The following is a 15000-nucleotide window of genomic DNA, read 5'->3' as shown; positions in this document are numbered from 1 at the left end:
AAACCTGACGGATCCTCAGAAAAAGTTGCTGTCAAGACCATGAAATGTGAGTTCATTTTGTGGGTTTCAAAAATGCAAAATTATTTTATTTTTTACATCTAGTAAGTATTTTATTTAAAACGTTTTTTATTACATTTATTTTTATTATTATTATTGTCATTGTTGTTTTCAAAATATTTCTATTTTAAGAATTTTAAGTATTTTTTATTTGACATTATTTTTAAAAAGGTTTTACATATAATATTATCATTATTAATGTCATTATTATTATTATTTAAAATATTTAGGTTTCACATTTTCTATCATATTATTTAGAAAAAAATATTTTTATATATATAGATTTTATTATTATTATTATTATTATTATTCGTGTCTTATTTTATTTTTGAACGTCATAATTCATTACAATATTTGTTATAACCATATTTGCACCCAGAATTGATTCAAAAATTTTTTTTAGGTTGATTTACATTTTTTTACTTATGAGAAAATTGTATTAATTTAAAAAGAAGTAAATAAATACATTTAAATATATTCATAAAAATTATTTCTCACTATTGACCCTGTTGTCCACCAAAACAAGCGCAACATTTTTAGAATATTGTCTTTGGACTTTTATTTTTGCGGTAGCTCTGTATATTTCTATGACAACAAACACCGTGCTAAAAAGGGGCGGGGCTACATACAGACAATAACCAATTGTGAGTGTTCCTTAAAATCAAATCAACATCTAATGCAAAAAAAATGACTCAGTCATTCATGACTCAGTGGTGGAACATTTTTACTCTGGATATCGATAAAAACACAATTTTAGTATTTTGTTTTATTCTTAGAGCTGATTTAATTTTAATATATTAGCTTCAACACTTGCTTAAGTAGCATGATTAACTAATCTGAGAGCTACCTGATCTTGACAAGGGTCTGCAAAGGCGCTAAACTTAAATCTGGATAACTAGATAGGCCAAAAGAGAATATCATAAAAGATATCTGAACTAAATCCTTGATCTCTGCCTCTTCCAGTGGATAACTTCTCCCAGAGAGAGATCGAAGAGTTTCTGAATGAAGCGGCTTGCATGAAGGATTTCCACCATCCGAACGTAATCAGGCTGTTGGGTAAGAAACATGACTGAATGCTCATTAGGAGTAAAAACATCTGAAATAGTGTTCAAATCCATAACAAATGATGTCAAGGCATTTCCATGAGTGTTCATCTGTTGATTTGTTCACACAGGTGTTTGTTTAGAGGTCGTTTCAGGCCACTTTCCCAAACCGATGGTTGTGCTTCCCTTCATGAAGTATGGAGACCTGCACAGCTTCCTGCTTCTCTCTCGTCTCAGTGAAGAGCCTGTGGTAAGAGTCGCAAAGGAACAACGATACCCTTTGTCTACAAAGTAGTACTGTGGTGGTCTAATAGGATGTTGTATGTTGTATTTCCAGTATCTTCCTACGCAGATGCTCCTGAAGTTCATGATCGACATCGCTCTGGGAATGGAGTATCTCAGCGGCAGAAACTTTCTTCATCGGGACCTTGCAGCACGCAACTGCATGTACGTGTCCTGAACTAGACACTTCTAATCACGGAAGCACCAAGAAATAAAGATATTTTTAAAATTAGAATGATTTCTGAAAGATCATGTGACGCTGAAGCCTTGGAGGAATGATGCTGGAAATTCAGCTTTGAATCACAGGAATAAATTACATTTCAAAATATACCCATGTAGGAAAAGGTTAATTTAATTTGCAATACTATTTCACATTATTTTTAATTTTATTGTATTTTTAATCAAATAAATGCGGCATTGGTGAGCAGAAAGGCCTTGTTTAACAAATGATTGTATCTTGTAACTGTTGAGTCTCTGTGTTTGTTTTTAAGCAACACACATTTGATTTCATGCAGGTTGCGTGATGATATGAGCGTGTGTGTTGCTGATTTTGGCCTGTCAAAGAAAATCTACAGTGGTGACTATTACAGACAGGGCCGGATTGCCAAGATGCCTGTCAAATGGATCGCTTTGGAAAGCCTCGCTGACAGAGTCTTCACGGTGAAAAGTGATGTGGTAGGAACGGTTTTTTTCAGGATCTACAACTGATCCGGTAACTTTGTAGTTCATTCAAGTCTCTTTATGTTCATCGAAGGTTGCATTTATTAATCAAAGATACAGTCAAAGCAGTGATATTCTCATTTATCATCTCTTGTTCCCCTTCTAGTGGGCCTTTGGAGTGACCATGTGGGAAATAGCCACTCGAGGAATGACCCCATACCCCGGCGTACAAAACCATGAGATTTACGACTATCTCCTCGAGGGAAACCGGCTGAAACAGCCGAGCGACTGTCTGGATGAACTGTGAGTTTGTTTTTAAACTGTGTGTTGAAAATGACTATGAATGTCCAGCATGTGAACAACTCATATCCAGTACAAAGATGTTCAAATCGAAAGCGACCCTATTTGCTTTGTTTAAAATCATGAAGTACATTACTCTAAAGACGGGAAAAGGTTGACTGTTATCAAATACATAACTACTTGCTCCACCAGAAGGATACATTTTACGGAAATACTATTTTATGCAATTTTTTCTTCTTAGATAAATTGATCTTGTTTAACTATAGCTATACTAGAAAACATGGAAAAGATACAGATTAACCCTGTAAAGCCTGACATATAAAATATACATTTAGTATAGTATTAAAATATATTTATTATAGACAGAATTAAAAAAAAAGATAGCTTGTGTTTTATGTTGAGCATTAGGCATTTATGGCTCATAAATTGAAAATATGTAGAAAAAAGACTGAGCAAAAACACATTACTTGGTGCAGATGCTGATATCTGATATTATCAAAAAGTGATGAAATTCTGATGCTTGTGTTGTAAATCAGTGAAATCTTAATAATATTTCCAAGTAAACCTAAGTTCTTCAGTCCAGTAAGTCTCACTCTTGAAATATTACTTGCAATATCACAGTTATTTGTATGTTTACTTTGACAGCAAAAAGACACATGAACCACAAAATGATGGGTGGACTTTTGTACAATAATACTAAAAGCTAAAAAAAAACTCTGAATGATCCATCAGATGACAGAATGCATGCAGTAAACTGTGTGCAACAGCTTTTGTTTTAGCAAAGTTTTGATCATGTTGATAAGTTCGAGGCCTTTGCATTTAAATATGGGGGAGTAGGCTTTACAGTGTTGATGTTTTTCAGTAAATCTGAATCTCATTGTGTTGTGTTTCAGGTATGAAATCATGTTCAGCTGCTGGAGCGTTGATCCGGTGGACCGGCCCGACTTCACACAGGTTAGGAAGAAGCTGGAGAGTCTGTCGGAGAAGCTTCCCGCGGTTTCCAGCCGAAGAGACATTATCTACATCAACACCAGCTTCGCCGAGGAAGAAGAGGAGATACCCGGCGAGGCGGCCGAGGGCCCTGTGCTCACATCCTCACCCTCCTGTAGTCGCCAAACCACAGACACTTCAGTAGTGACAGCAGACGTTCATGAGAGCACAGACGCAGAGGACGACCGGTACGTTGTGGTCATTTCCTCCGGGGATCATGCGGCGAGAAACGCAGTAGATACGCCACTGTTGGATCACAGACTCGTGGAACAGGACAGCGAAGAAACGGTCAGGGACTCTCCAGCGATGCAGCAGACATCCAGTGACACCACACGTTTGCTCTGATGGGAAGTTGCATCAGATACAGTAACTGACTTTATTGTGGTAGCCAACGGAAGTATATTTTGTCAAAAAACTGAATTGATAAAGCAATAACCCCCATAAGAAGCTGTGTCTAACAATGCCCCTTAGCTGTTATAAACTCTCTGTAAACCATGGGTTTATTGCTTTTATAAACCGGTTATTCCATATTCGTAGTAAGGTTTAACAACATAAAATCGAGCAAAGAAATTGCAATAATATTAACAAAAACGTAGTTCCTCAGAAACTGTTGTGGTTCCAACAAAGTGTTTGCAGAGCAACACACAGATGTAAACACAGCTTTGAACTTGTCTCAACCAATCAGAATCAAGGACCGGAAATCTCTGTATTATAATAATGATTTTGTTTTTTTGAACACCCATCGGCCATCATTGACAAGAGTGCCAAACTTACACCATTGGTTGAGTTAAAGGAACAGTTCACCCAAAAAATTTTATTTTGGCCACCCTCATGCCATTCAAGATGTAGATGACTGTTGTTCTTCATCAGAACAGATTTGGAGAAATTCAGCATTGCATCACTTGATCACAAATGGGTGCTTTGCAGTGAATGGGTGCCGTCAGAATGAGAGTCCAAACAGCTGAAAGAAACATTTCATTAATCCACACCACTCAAGCCCATCATCAACGCCTTAAGAAAGGTTTAAAAAATGTTTGTAAAAATCGATTCCATCATTGAGGTATATTTGTTTAGATTAGTTTTGGGCTGTTTTAGCTTTTAAACTTTGCTTGATCTGTGCCTATTTCTCTCCTGATTCAGACCAGACAGCTTTCTTACTGGAGAAAGATTATGGATTCGTATTTGAGCCAGAAGCAATGCTTTGAAGTTAAAAACATCTTTTTGGATTTGTTAATGACAAGTCAATGCGTTTATGAAATACTTTAATTACTTGTGGATTATTATTGTGATATTTGGACTATAATTCTGACGGCACCCATTCACTGCAGAGGATACATTGTTGAGCAAATGATATATTTATTTAATGTAATGCAATAACATTTTACAGTATTACTGTTTTAACTGTGGTCAATTTGGTCAAATAAATGCAGCTTTAGACAAAGACATATTTCAGAATAATTACAAATTCATACCAACTCCAAACATTTGAACAGTAATGTATGCAAATCTCTCTGGCAACAAATGTCTTGATTTCATCTCTTGCTAAATGTAAAAAATGTTTGCCCTCATACAGCATTTCACATTTGCACAGAAACACGGTGGACCCTTTACCTTGGTGTTATTTTTGTCTTAATGCATGTTGAAGTACAGAGCGCAAAACTGTGATGCTCCAAATGTTAGAAAACAAGTCCTGTTTTTTCTGAAGTGATTAAGTTTATAATGTTATTATCTTCAGGAGTAAAATTAAGCTACAGTACATTGTGACTTTAAGCTTTTTTGTGAACTTTGTTTTTGCACAGAACCTAATTTGTATATTAGATATACATTTTGTAAATATAAAGCACAGGTTTTTTATATATAGTGATTTTTACAATTTAACTTGCAGGTTAAACTGAGTCTTTAGAGAAATCTACAAAAGTTTTTTTTAAACGTGAAGTATTTTTTATTACTGTACCTTCTGAATGAGGTACACCGATATCTGCATTCATTTGAGGTCGAGAGTGTACAATTAATGCCATTATGAACAATATCTTATTAAATACTGCTAACAAAATAAAGTTTGTTTTAAAGTGCTGCCATAAATGTTATATGAAATGATAACTTGATCTAGTAATACTCTGAATGAGCCATTTGTTCATGTTTAAATGTAATATTAAAAGCTGTTACCTGGAAAAGTTGTCTTTTGGATTTCAGTGTCAATACCTTTTACTGTAAGTTTAGTAAGCAATAAATATCATTTATTTCATGCAGTTAAATATAAAACATTTGAATGCATGTTTAAATAACATATTTGATTAAACAAACATTTTGGAAAAGGAGTCATTTTGCAGTTGCTGTCTTATAGGAGCTCATTATCAGGGAAATCTTTTGTAAGGTTTAATAAAAAAGAAATCAGAAAAGATTGGCTATATGCGCTCCGAAGTCCTGATCTGAATCAAATCATTAAACATCTCAAAGACATCTAATAAACATCTATTTGACCTTTTTTTTCTCAGGTACATTATGTGTTAAAGATAAAATAAAAATCATGACGTACTGCTATCCGAACAATAATTTTTATAAAAAAAAATAAGCATTTTGATTTGTCTGATTTGTTTTATTAGGGCTAATCTAATTTTTTTTTTTTTTTTTTTTTGTGCACATGGAAAGAGTTATAGTCTACAGAAGAATCATGCGCATTCATTTATTGCTTTAAAAAAAAGATGACAAAGACTAACATATCTAATCTATCTGTATTAAGTAGTAAGACACTGATATTAAAGGCCAAATTTAGTGTTCACCGTGCTGATGGTGATGCATAGGCTACTTTACGCTAGGGTCTGCCTGCGACTGTACGCGCACCATCCGCTTTTTGACGGCATGACGTGTCAGGTGTGTGCGCGCGTGAGAGAGAGCGCGTGTGTGCGCGCGACCGTCTCTGAACAGTAAACATGGCCGACAGCAGCCTCCGGTGGATGCAGAGCACCAGCCTTTTGCTCTTTTTTATCCCATTTCTCCTCATCACTTTATCATTAAATGGTGTAACTGCCGCTCCGGAGATGGGCCTGTGGACTATTACAGTCCTTAATGTGAGTGTGGATGATGTTTATGATTATAAGTTGATGAAAACGAGCGACGAGTCCAAGCGCTAACAGCTAGCATTAGATAACAGTGCATCTTTAGTTATGGATTAAGTGATGTTTTAACGTTGTAATTAGTAAGACAACCTCTAGAAATTAATGACACGTTATGAGGCAGCTGTCAGAGTCATTAAAATGATAAAACACGGTTAAACTTTGTCCAAATGCCGTGTTTGCATTAAGACCAGCTCATTGCTGCATGTTGCAGCAGCTCCACAAAACATAAAACTCTTTTATTTTTTATACATTTTTTAGTCCGGTTTTACCCATTTGATTAACATATAGTTTTTAATTCTTTAAACCATGTTTTTAATCATTTACCATTTAGTACGACGACTTTTTCTTTTGTTTTAATATGCTGAATGACATATGGAAAGTTATTTCACCATTTATTAAGTTAATTGAAACTAAAGTAGATGTGTATGTATGTAAAATCTCTTTTGTAAATTGTATGTGATGCATGGTGTTGAGAAAACAAAGAACATTTTTTACTGTTAATAATAGCAATAAAAGTAAGCTGTTACTGCAGTTTAAAATACAAAATGAGGATTTTACTCCGTATTCAGTATAAAGGAATCAGTTGAATTTAATTTTGTTTGTCATTGAGCTGTGACGTTGTCACCTTTGATTGTCCATATGATCTCTGTAAAATTTGTGACAGGGTCTTATCAAATATTTAAAGGCCTGTCTATTTTTTCCACTGGGGTTTCTATCGGGTGCTACTGTAAGACAACCCCAAAACACATGTTTAATTTACTACTGAAACACTTTCTACTGGAAAAACTGTTGAAAAATTTGACAATGTGTTTTCTTCTCTTTTGCAGACATCAAGACCTTTATTGTTGAGGAAAGCCATGTATAAGGACACTGATATTCGATTAAGAGGTGTCTAATGTTGTTATTTCTGCATAGACTGAAGATAAAGCTTAAAGGAATAATCCATAAAAATAAAAAAAAATCCAACATTTACTCATCCTCAGGACATCCAAGATATAGATTCATCAGAACAGATTTTGAGAAATGTAGCATTGCATCACTTGCTCACCAATGGATGCTCTGGAGTGAATGGGTGCCGTCAGAATGAGAGGCCAAACAGCTGCTAAAAACATCTCTCCAGTCCATCAAGAAGTTTTAACTTAAAACCATTGCTTCTGGCCAAAATATGAGTCCATAAAAGGAAGCAATGTTGTTATTGTGATGTTTTTATCAGCTGTTTGGACTCTTATTCTGACGGCACCCATTCACTCCAGAGGATCAGTGGGTGAGCAAGTGATGTGATGCTAAATTTCTCCAAACCTGACATCTTGGATGACCTGAGGATGGGTACATTTCCAGCAAATCTACTTACTCCTTTAATAAACACGTGTCCTGTATTGATTGTCTAGCGAAATAAGGATCTTGTTTCTCCTTGCAGTGTCATCATTCGGTTGTCCGGAGGAAGTGAGGTTCTCCATTCAGTGGTTTCTAAAATTCTACCCCTGTCACAATGAGTACAACAATATTGAAGTGAGTGGCAGCCGTTTGCTTCTGAAATCCTTAAAGCATGCATGTGATACTCATGCATGTGTGTTTAACATTTGTTTATTTGCTCGCTCAGGAGATGTATGAAAAGACGCCACAGATTCGAGGAAACAGTCTGGACCCGAGCCCTCAGGGACAGGGAGAGTTTATTCGGCACAAATACAGGGAGATATCCTGCCGCAGCGACATGCACATGTTCCCCATGCTCAATGTACGTTCACACTGCTTGATTTCAGTCAGTAGTGTATGTTTTACTTTCAGCCTGACCTATTTCTGTCACTTTTATTGAGAAAAATAAGCCACGGTCAGTGTTTTTAGCATTATTAATATTTGATTATATTCCACCATATTTATTAATATTTTGAATAAGCTTTTAATTTTATGCCTTTCAGGTTTCATTCTAATTTGAGTCATTTTGTTATCTGCTTTTGTCGTTTTGTATTTGTTTTATATGTATGTGTGCATTGTGTGAGTGTGTATGTATATGTGTATATATATATAGATAATGTTTTCTATTTCAATATCCTTCAAAAAAATATTATTTCTTTGATGCAAAGCCATTTCTCCAGTCTTCAGCGTCACATGATCCTTAAGAAATCATTCTGATATGCTGATTCATTATTAGAAATTATCAATGTTGGCAACAGTTGTGCACACAGACTGTTAAAAAAATTAACAATAAAAGATAATTCAACACATACTAACCTGATGAATGCTTACAATTATAGATCACTAAAATGTGATGTGTAGTGAGATGTTTTCAGCCTCTTTATCAACTTCCTGACAACTGACTGATGTTAATTTTGATTTCATAATTGCATCATAATTGTTCAGTGTTGTCTATATCGTTGTTGTTTTTTGCAGAAATCAAAAGCAGAACCAAAAACCGCGAGCCTGATTCAGTTGGAAGGCAAGTTAGAGGTAAAACTGCTGAATAATGTTCCGGTTTCAAAAGCTGCTTGTTTTCAAACAACTCAAAAAGAGCAATATATTTCTCTTTGGTTTTGACAAAAGGATGGGAGTTTCACCAGTTCTTCTGTTGCTGAGGCTGGTTCCTACGGACCGATGGTAAAACATTATGAGATGGAATATATGGGGTTTTTGGCGACAGCAATAAATTGAGGGTTTGTTGAGTAATGCACATCATTTCTTTGTTGGCAAAGGAACATGTGATTGCTACGACCTGGAGGGACGGGCCTTACCTGCTGGTAGTGCAGACCAGTTCAACAAAACAGGATGCCAACTGGAATTTAACCTGTAGGCCTAATGCTCTTATCTGCTCTTATCATATGAATATGTAGCTGTTTCTGGCTTATGAATCTTATCTGAACTGTGTTTCAGTCAGTGTTGTGATGAAGGGATCCCACGGCTATCTCTCTGTCACCGAATGGCCTCTCATGATCGTAAGTAGTTTAGATGCTCTATCAGCGTTATATGATGGGAAACCCGGAGAACACAACAGGGACTCAAAGGAGTGCATTCATTGAATATTGCATTTATAAACGTATTGTATATTTATTATATGTCTTATATAAAATAATAAGTTAACAACCGACAACAATCCGATCAATTCCTGAATTCTATTCTAATATCTTTGCATGATTGGTATGTTTTTCTCCCTCTCTTTTTCTTAGTTCTACATGGTGATGTGTGTGGTGTACATCCTGTACGCTCTTCTCTGGTTCGTCTGGGCGTCCTGCTACTGGAAAGACCTGCTGAGGATCCAGTTCTGGATTGCTGGAGTCATATTCTTGGGCATGATAGAGAAGGCCGTCTTCTGTGCTGAATATCAGAACACCAACAACGTGGGCTCAGCATGTTAGTCAAAAAATATATTATTTATTCCTCAGTTTCAACTGTTAAATTCACAGACGATGGCCTAACTCATTTTTGTACACTTGAAACTGTCTGAATGTCATGGAATATAAAGTTAGATCAAACAGTGTAATCTAAAATCTTTTCGTAAATTTAGTGCATAGGCTGCATTTATTTGTTAAAAAGTACAATATTTTGAGGTTTTGGATTGAAACACAAAGTGTCCCAATAACTTTTTTCTTCATTTTTAACATTAGATAGATGTGTTATTTTGTCATTTAACATGTAACCCTTCTTTAAAGCCTCAAAATTGAATCTTTCTTTAAAAAGAGTGATATATGTTTTCCCATGTGTTTAAAAGTTGAATCTCTCTGTCTTCTCTCCAGCTCAGGGTCTGCTGATCTTTGCTGAGCTCATCTCTGCTCTGAAGAGGACTCTGGCCCGTTTGCTCGTCGTCATCGTCAGTCTGGGCTACGGCATTGTCAAGTGAGTAATGAAAGCATCGATCAGCAGGGTTCAGGATCATTAGAGGAATAGTTCACCCCCCAAAAAAAGAAAAATTGGTGATAATGTGATGCATCCAAGATGTAGATGAGTTTGTTTCTTCATCTGATTTGAAGAAATGTAGCATTGCATTATTTGCTCAGCAATGGATGCTCTTTAGTCAATGGGTGCCGTCAGAATGAGTCTAAACAGCTGATAACAACATCACAATAATCCACAGCACTCCAGTCCATCATTTAACATCTTGTTAAGAAATCTGTCACTTCAAACCATTGCTTTCATCTAAAATACAAATCCGTAATATTGCCTACTCCAGAACAAAAAAAAAAAGATAGAGTTTACATGTTTCTAAACAATTAACTATTAAATATTTTGATGTGAGAGGACAATAGGGGAGAGAATTTTTTTGCATCATGAATTATTATGTTTGGGTGAACTATACCGTTGAGTGGTTTTAGAGACACTGATGTTTTTGTGTTTTCTCAGGCCGCGTTTGGGCACCGTCATGCACCGAGTGGTGGGTCTGGGTGTGCTTTACTTCATATTTGCTGCAATTGAGGGCGTCCTGAGGATCACTGGGGTAAAGCTGACATCCTGGTTCTTTTTAAATCATTTTGTTGAGCAGTTGCATATTATAAGCAGCCGTTTTGTCAAAGAAGCATCAGTTATGTGATTTAAACGTGTTTGTTGTCAGTAATGAGTGTGATGGGTGTTGATCTGTAAGGGTCGAGATAATGGACCAGCCCTCGTCACATACGTTATACTAGCTGTGTTTGATTCTTCTGCTCTCTGGTTCATATCCTTCTGATGGCCCTATCAAGCCTGGCTTCATTTAGTTAACAGACTTATACCACACCAACCAGATTGTGAAGGGATAATTCTGTCATCTTTTAGTCACGTTCTGAACCTATTTTGAAGAATGTTGGTATCCAAACAGTAGCCATTGATATTCAGTGTATATTTGTCCAAGTCTTGCTAGCATTAATCGTTCTTGCCAGAATTTTTATTTTTGTGTGAACTGTTTATAACCATATAGTTAAAAAACATTTAAAAGGTGCTTATTCCTTTTAGTGTAATTTTGAGTTTGATTGTGGTTTGTGTTTCAGTTGTTGTAGTGGTGAAGGACCTGTTCCTACTGTTCCCTATTCCTTATTTTTCCCGCCTCTGTGCATCTCTCTCTCAGGCTAAAGACTCTGACCTGACCCTGCTAGCCAACATTCCCCTGGCTCTGCTTGACTCCTCTCTGTGCTGGTGGATATCCTTTTGGGACGCTGTGTGTGTGTCTTTGCCCCTGCATAGTTTATTTTGTTCCTGCATGATGCCTTATTTATGGAGCTCTTGTTTTATTTTCTTATTTGGCTTTTAGACCTGAAGACTTTCTTACTAAGCATGATGCTGCAAAAAAATATTGATCATTTTCAGCATTATATCTATGCCTATGTGCAATGTTGTTTATTAACATAGACGTTTCAGAATGCGTTCACTGTAAATATCCAGTGAAAGATGGTGCAAGTTATCACTACAAATATGCTATTAAATATAAATATACATTTTTATTCAGCAGGGATGCATTAAATTTATCCAAAGTGACAGTAAAGACATTTAAATTGGTAAATTTCTATTTCAAATTAAATTAAACCTGATTAAAACCACATTTTTCATAAAATTATGAAGCGGCACAGTTGTTTCTAGCACTGATAATAATCAGAAATGTTTCTTGAGCAGCGAATCATCATATTAGAATGATTTCTGAAGATCATGTGACACTGAAGACTGGAATGATGCTGAAAATACAGCTATGATCACAGGAAAAAATATCCTATTTGAAATATGTTAAAAAATAAAAAAAATTATCATTTCAAATATCATAGTAATATTTCGGAATATTAATATTTTTACTGTATTTTTCATCAAATAAATGAAGCCCTGGTGAAAACCCTAATCTTTATAAATAAACTTTATCATAAGCTTTATAAATATAAATACAAGTAAATCAACACAACTTCACTGCATGGCCAAACATAAAATTTTAATATTATATATAATATTTAACTACATTATAGATAATATGCATGTCATATTATAATAAATATAATAGTAGAAACCATGTAGTAGTTGCATATTTTCAACAATAATTGTGAATAATATAAGATTCTGTCTGTGGTAATTGACAGCATGCTACATAGGAATTATTAGGTTATGTAAACTTGTTATATTTCTAGACTTATGGTCCTGTAAGTCTCGATTCCTTGACTATATCTCACATATTTGTCAGTCTGGCACAAACCATTAAGACTCTGAAACTCAGAAGAAACCCAGTGAAGCTGTCTTTGTACAGACACTTCACCAACACGCTCATCTTTGCTGTTCTCGGTGAGTAAAAGCAGGAAATGTGGCTGAATACTGTGAAACGGTTAAACCCAGTCGAGGTGACCGATATCTACCGTGTTTCAGCCTCCATTATTTTCATGGTTTGGACGACGAAGAAGTTCCGGTTAGCAGACTGTCAGGCGGTGAGTATCTGAACTCTCTCTGCTCCGATCGAAGCAGAACCAAATGATTTCAAACTGGTTCCTGTGTGTTTCTTCACAGGACTGGATGGAGCTGTGGGTGGATGATGCTTTCTGGAGGTTCCTCTTCTCCAGCATACTGCTGGTCATCATGTTTCTGTGGCGGCCGTCTGCTAACAATCAAAGGCAAGCATGTCCTAGTCAGCCGTCTTGCTCTGTATCCTCTAAAGCAGCGTCCTGACCGCATGCATGTGCTCTGTGTCTAGGTATGCGTACACACCGCTTATTGATGACTCAGACGATGAGGAGATTGAAGAGTTCCTGGTGTCTGCAAACATCGGTCAGTCATTTTTTTGTGTGTGTGTCTGTATGTCTTGAGGTTTTCACTGTAGGTCTGTGTTATTGCACAAAAGTGTGGGTTAATTAATATGCACCTGTTCATCATCAGCTGATGGGATAAAGTTGAGGGCGGCTAAGACAGAAACCAATGGAACGGTGAAGCCTGCAGCAGCCAATCAGGTCAGTGTTCATTTGTTTTATTTTAATAATATTTAAAGTAGTTTTTTAAGGAATCATTTTATGCTGTACGATTACAAATAGATTGATTAGAAGTGGCCATAAAAACACCTATAATGATAAAAAGTTATGTTCTTCTGAACTTTTTATTCAGTTGAGAATCCTCAATAAATAAAACCATAAATGTCCTATTAAAAATAAATCTGATATTTGATTGTTTCAGGATGAAGATTTGAAGTGGGTGGAGGAGAATATTCCTACCTCTCTGTCTGATGTGTAGGTCGTCTTCTGTTTGATAAAAACACACACACACACACACTCCCTCTGCTGTTAGCAACAAAAAGCTTCCCATGTCAATTTGTAATTATTCACACAATTATTCGCTTTTATTTTCAGAGCTCTTCCTGTTCTTCTCGACTCAGACGAGGTATGCAAAACTTTATTTCTATCTTAATTTAGCTTTTACTGTTAATTTAAGTTTTTAGTTTTAGTCTGTTTTTGTTTTTGTTTTTTTGTTTACGTTTTCTTCTGAAATGCATGGTATACATTGGGGATACTGTTTCATTACTTTAAATAAAATAATTGTTACCCTAAAATACGTAATAGACCTTATTTTATTTCAGCTATTTGCCAATGCACATATTTTATTTTAATCACCAAAAATCAACATTTTCAGTTTTTGTTTTTGGGTTAACTAAAATAAATAAATAACAACAAAACTCTAGAAATACCAACAAAAAAAAAACAGCAACATAACACATGAAAATTAACATGGAAAATAGATAAATTGAAAATAATTCAAAATCTTAATAAAATCATCACTGCATTACCTCGTGCACTAACATAACATTGTCTAGTTTCCGTTGTTTGCATCAGCCGTCATGAATAAGTGAGTTAATTAAGGCCGGTTTCTCACACAGGAGATCATGACCACCAAGTATGAGATGTCTAAGATGGAGTGAGTTTAAGAAAGCGCTGTGGATGAAGCAGACCTCCAGAGATGCACAAAACCTTGCAGCTGCTGTAACGCCATCTGACCCTCACCGGAGAGAGTCACAGACTCAGACTGCTTCCTTCCTTTGGTCCGGATGGTTGGCGGCTTTTGGGTAAATTGAAGGAATCGTGCTGAAGAGGTGGACGCATCCTAGCTGATCTAGACTCAATGCTTCCTGAACTTTGTTGAGGTGTTACCTCTCTTCTTCTTTTTTTCCTGAACTGTTCAAACGTCCAGAAGACTTAAACGTCATCATCATCATCAATCTGCATAAAGAGATCTGTTTATAAACTTTTGTGAGGACAAACCTGTCAGAATTGTGAGCGAGTATTCAAATCGGTGAAACCATTCTTAGTGTGTGTGTGTGTGTGTGTGTGTGTGTGTTACTCCATCCTGAAAAACATTGAACTTCAATTTGACCAAAACGTGTTCTCCGTTTCTGTAAATTAGTCTTTGGCTGTAATATAAAGTGTTATTTCAGAGGTTTTTTCTATGTTTTCAGCACATGATGTGAATAGGAGAATGTCTGTTTGTTGAAATGGGCAGAATGATTCATAATATATTCTGATTAATTGTAAAGTTGTTTTGTTTTGTAGAGAGCCCACCTTAACTTTTCTCACTTAAAAGGAGAATTCACCTCAAAATTAAATAAAATAAAATTGTTATTTAGTCACCTTCGTGTTGACTCA

At 35.8% G+C, this 15000-nt stretch overlaps 2 protein-coding genes across 3 annotated transcripts in view; both read left to right on the top strand.

Moving 5' to 3' along the window:
- The window catches only part of LOC113056673 (tyrosine-protein kinase Mer-like), a 29214-nt gene extending 23708 nt beyond the window's left edge, over positions 1–5506 (top strand). For both annotated transcript variants that reach the window (XM_026223470.1, XM_026223469.1), the window contains exons 13-19: positions 1–46; positions 1021–1113; positions 1232–1350; positions 1438–1547; positions 1898–2057; positions 2209–2345; positions 3236–5506. The exon at positions 1–46 is cut by the window's left edge and continues 35 nt beyond it. In XM_026223470.1, the coding sequence (XP_026079255.1) occupies positions 1–46; positions 1021–1113; positions 1232–1350; positions 1438–1547; positions 1898–2057; positions 2209–2345; positions 3236–3677 (1107 nt within the window). In that variant the 3' untranslated portion in view covers positions 3678–5506. The remainder of the gene's footprint in view (positions 47–1020; positions 1114–1231; positions 1351–1437; positions 1548–1897; positions 2058–2208; positions 2346–3235) is intronic.
- Positions 5507–6173: 667 nt separating this feature from the next.
- On the top strand, positions 6174–14988 carry LOC113056672 (transmembrane protein 87A-like). Its single transcript, XM_026223468.1, has 20 exons — positions 6174–6400; positions 7276–7336; positions 7866–7957; positions 8049–8183; positions 8837–8893; positions 8987–9040; positions 9136–9229; positions 9314–9375; positions 9607–9790; positions 10174–10273; positions 10778–10871; positions 11475–11546; positions 12556–12664; positions 12746–12804; positions 12884–12987; positions 13068–13141; positions 13250–13320; positions 13541–13593; positions 13714–13744; positions 14238–14988. The coding sequence occupies exons 1-20, from the start codon at positions 6263–6265 to the stop codon at positions 14277–14279; spliced, it is 1686 nt and encodes a 561-aa protein (XP_026079253.1). The 5' UTR covers positions 6174–6262; the 3' UTR covers positions 14280–14988.
- The last annotated feature ends 12 nt before the right edge of the window (positions 14989–15000 follow it).

This window comes from Carassius auratus, chromosome 38 (genome assembly GCF_003368295.1).
Source record: "Carassius auratus strain Wakin chromosome 38, ASM336829v1, whole genome shotgun sequence".
Lineage (NCBI taxonomy): Eukaryota > Metazoa > Chordata > Actinopteri > Cypriniformes > Cyprinidae > Carassius > Carassius auratus.
This window is presented reverse-complemented; position numbering and strand designations above follow the sequence as displayed.

Excerpts from the sequence above, each read along its gene's own strand:
- LOC113056672 (XM_026223468.1), top strand. The coding sequence starts at position 6,263 with ATGGCCGACAGCAGCCTCCGGTGGATGCAGAGCACCAGCCTTTTGCTC. Across the intron at positions 6,401-7,275 it reads GGACTATTACAGTCCTTAAT|ACATCAAGACCTTTATTGTT; the intron begins GTGAGTGTGGAT and ends TCTCTTTTGCAG. Across the intron at positions 9,376-9,606 it reads CCGAATGGCCTCTCATGATC|TTCTACATGGTGATGTGTGT; the intron begins GTAAGTAGTTTA and ends TCTTTTTCTTAG.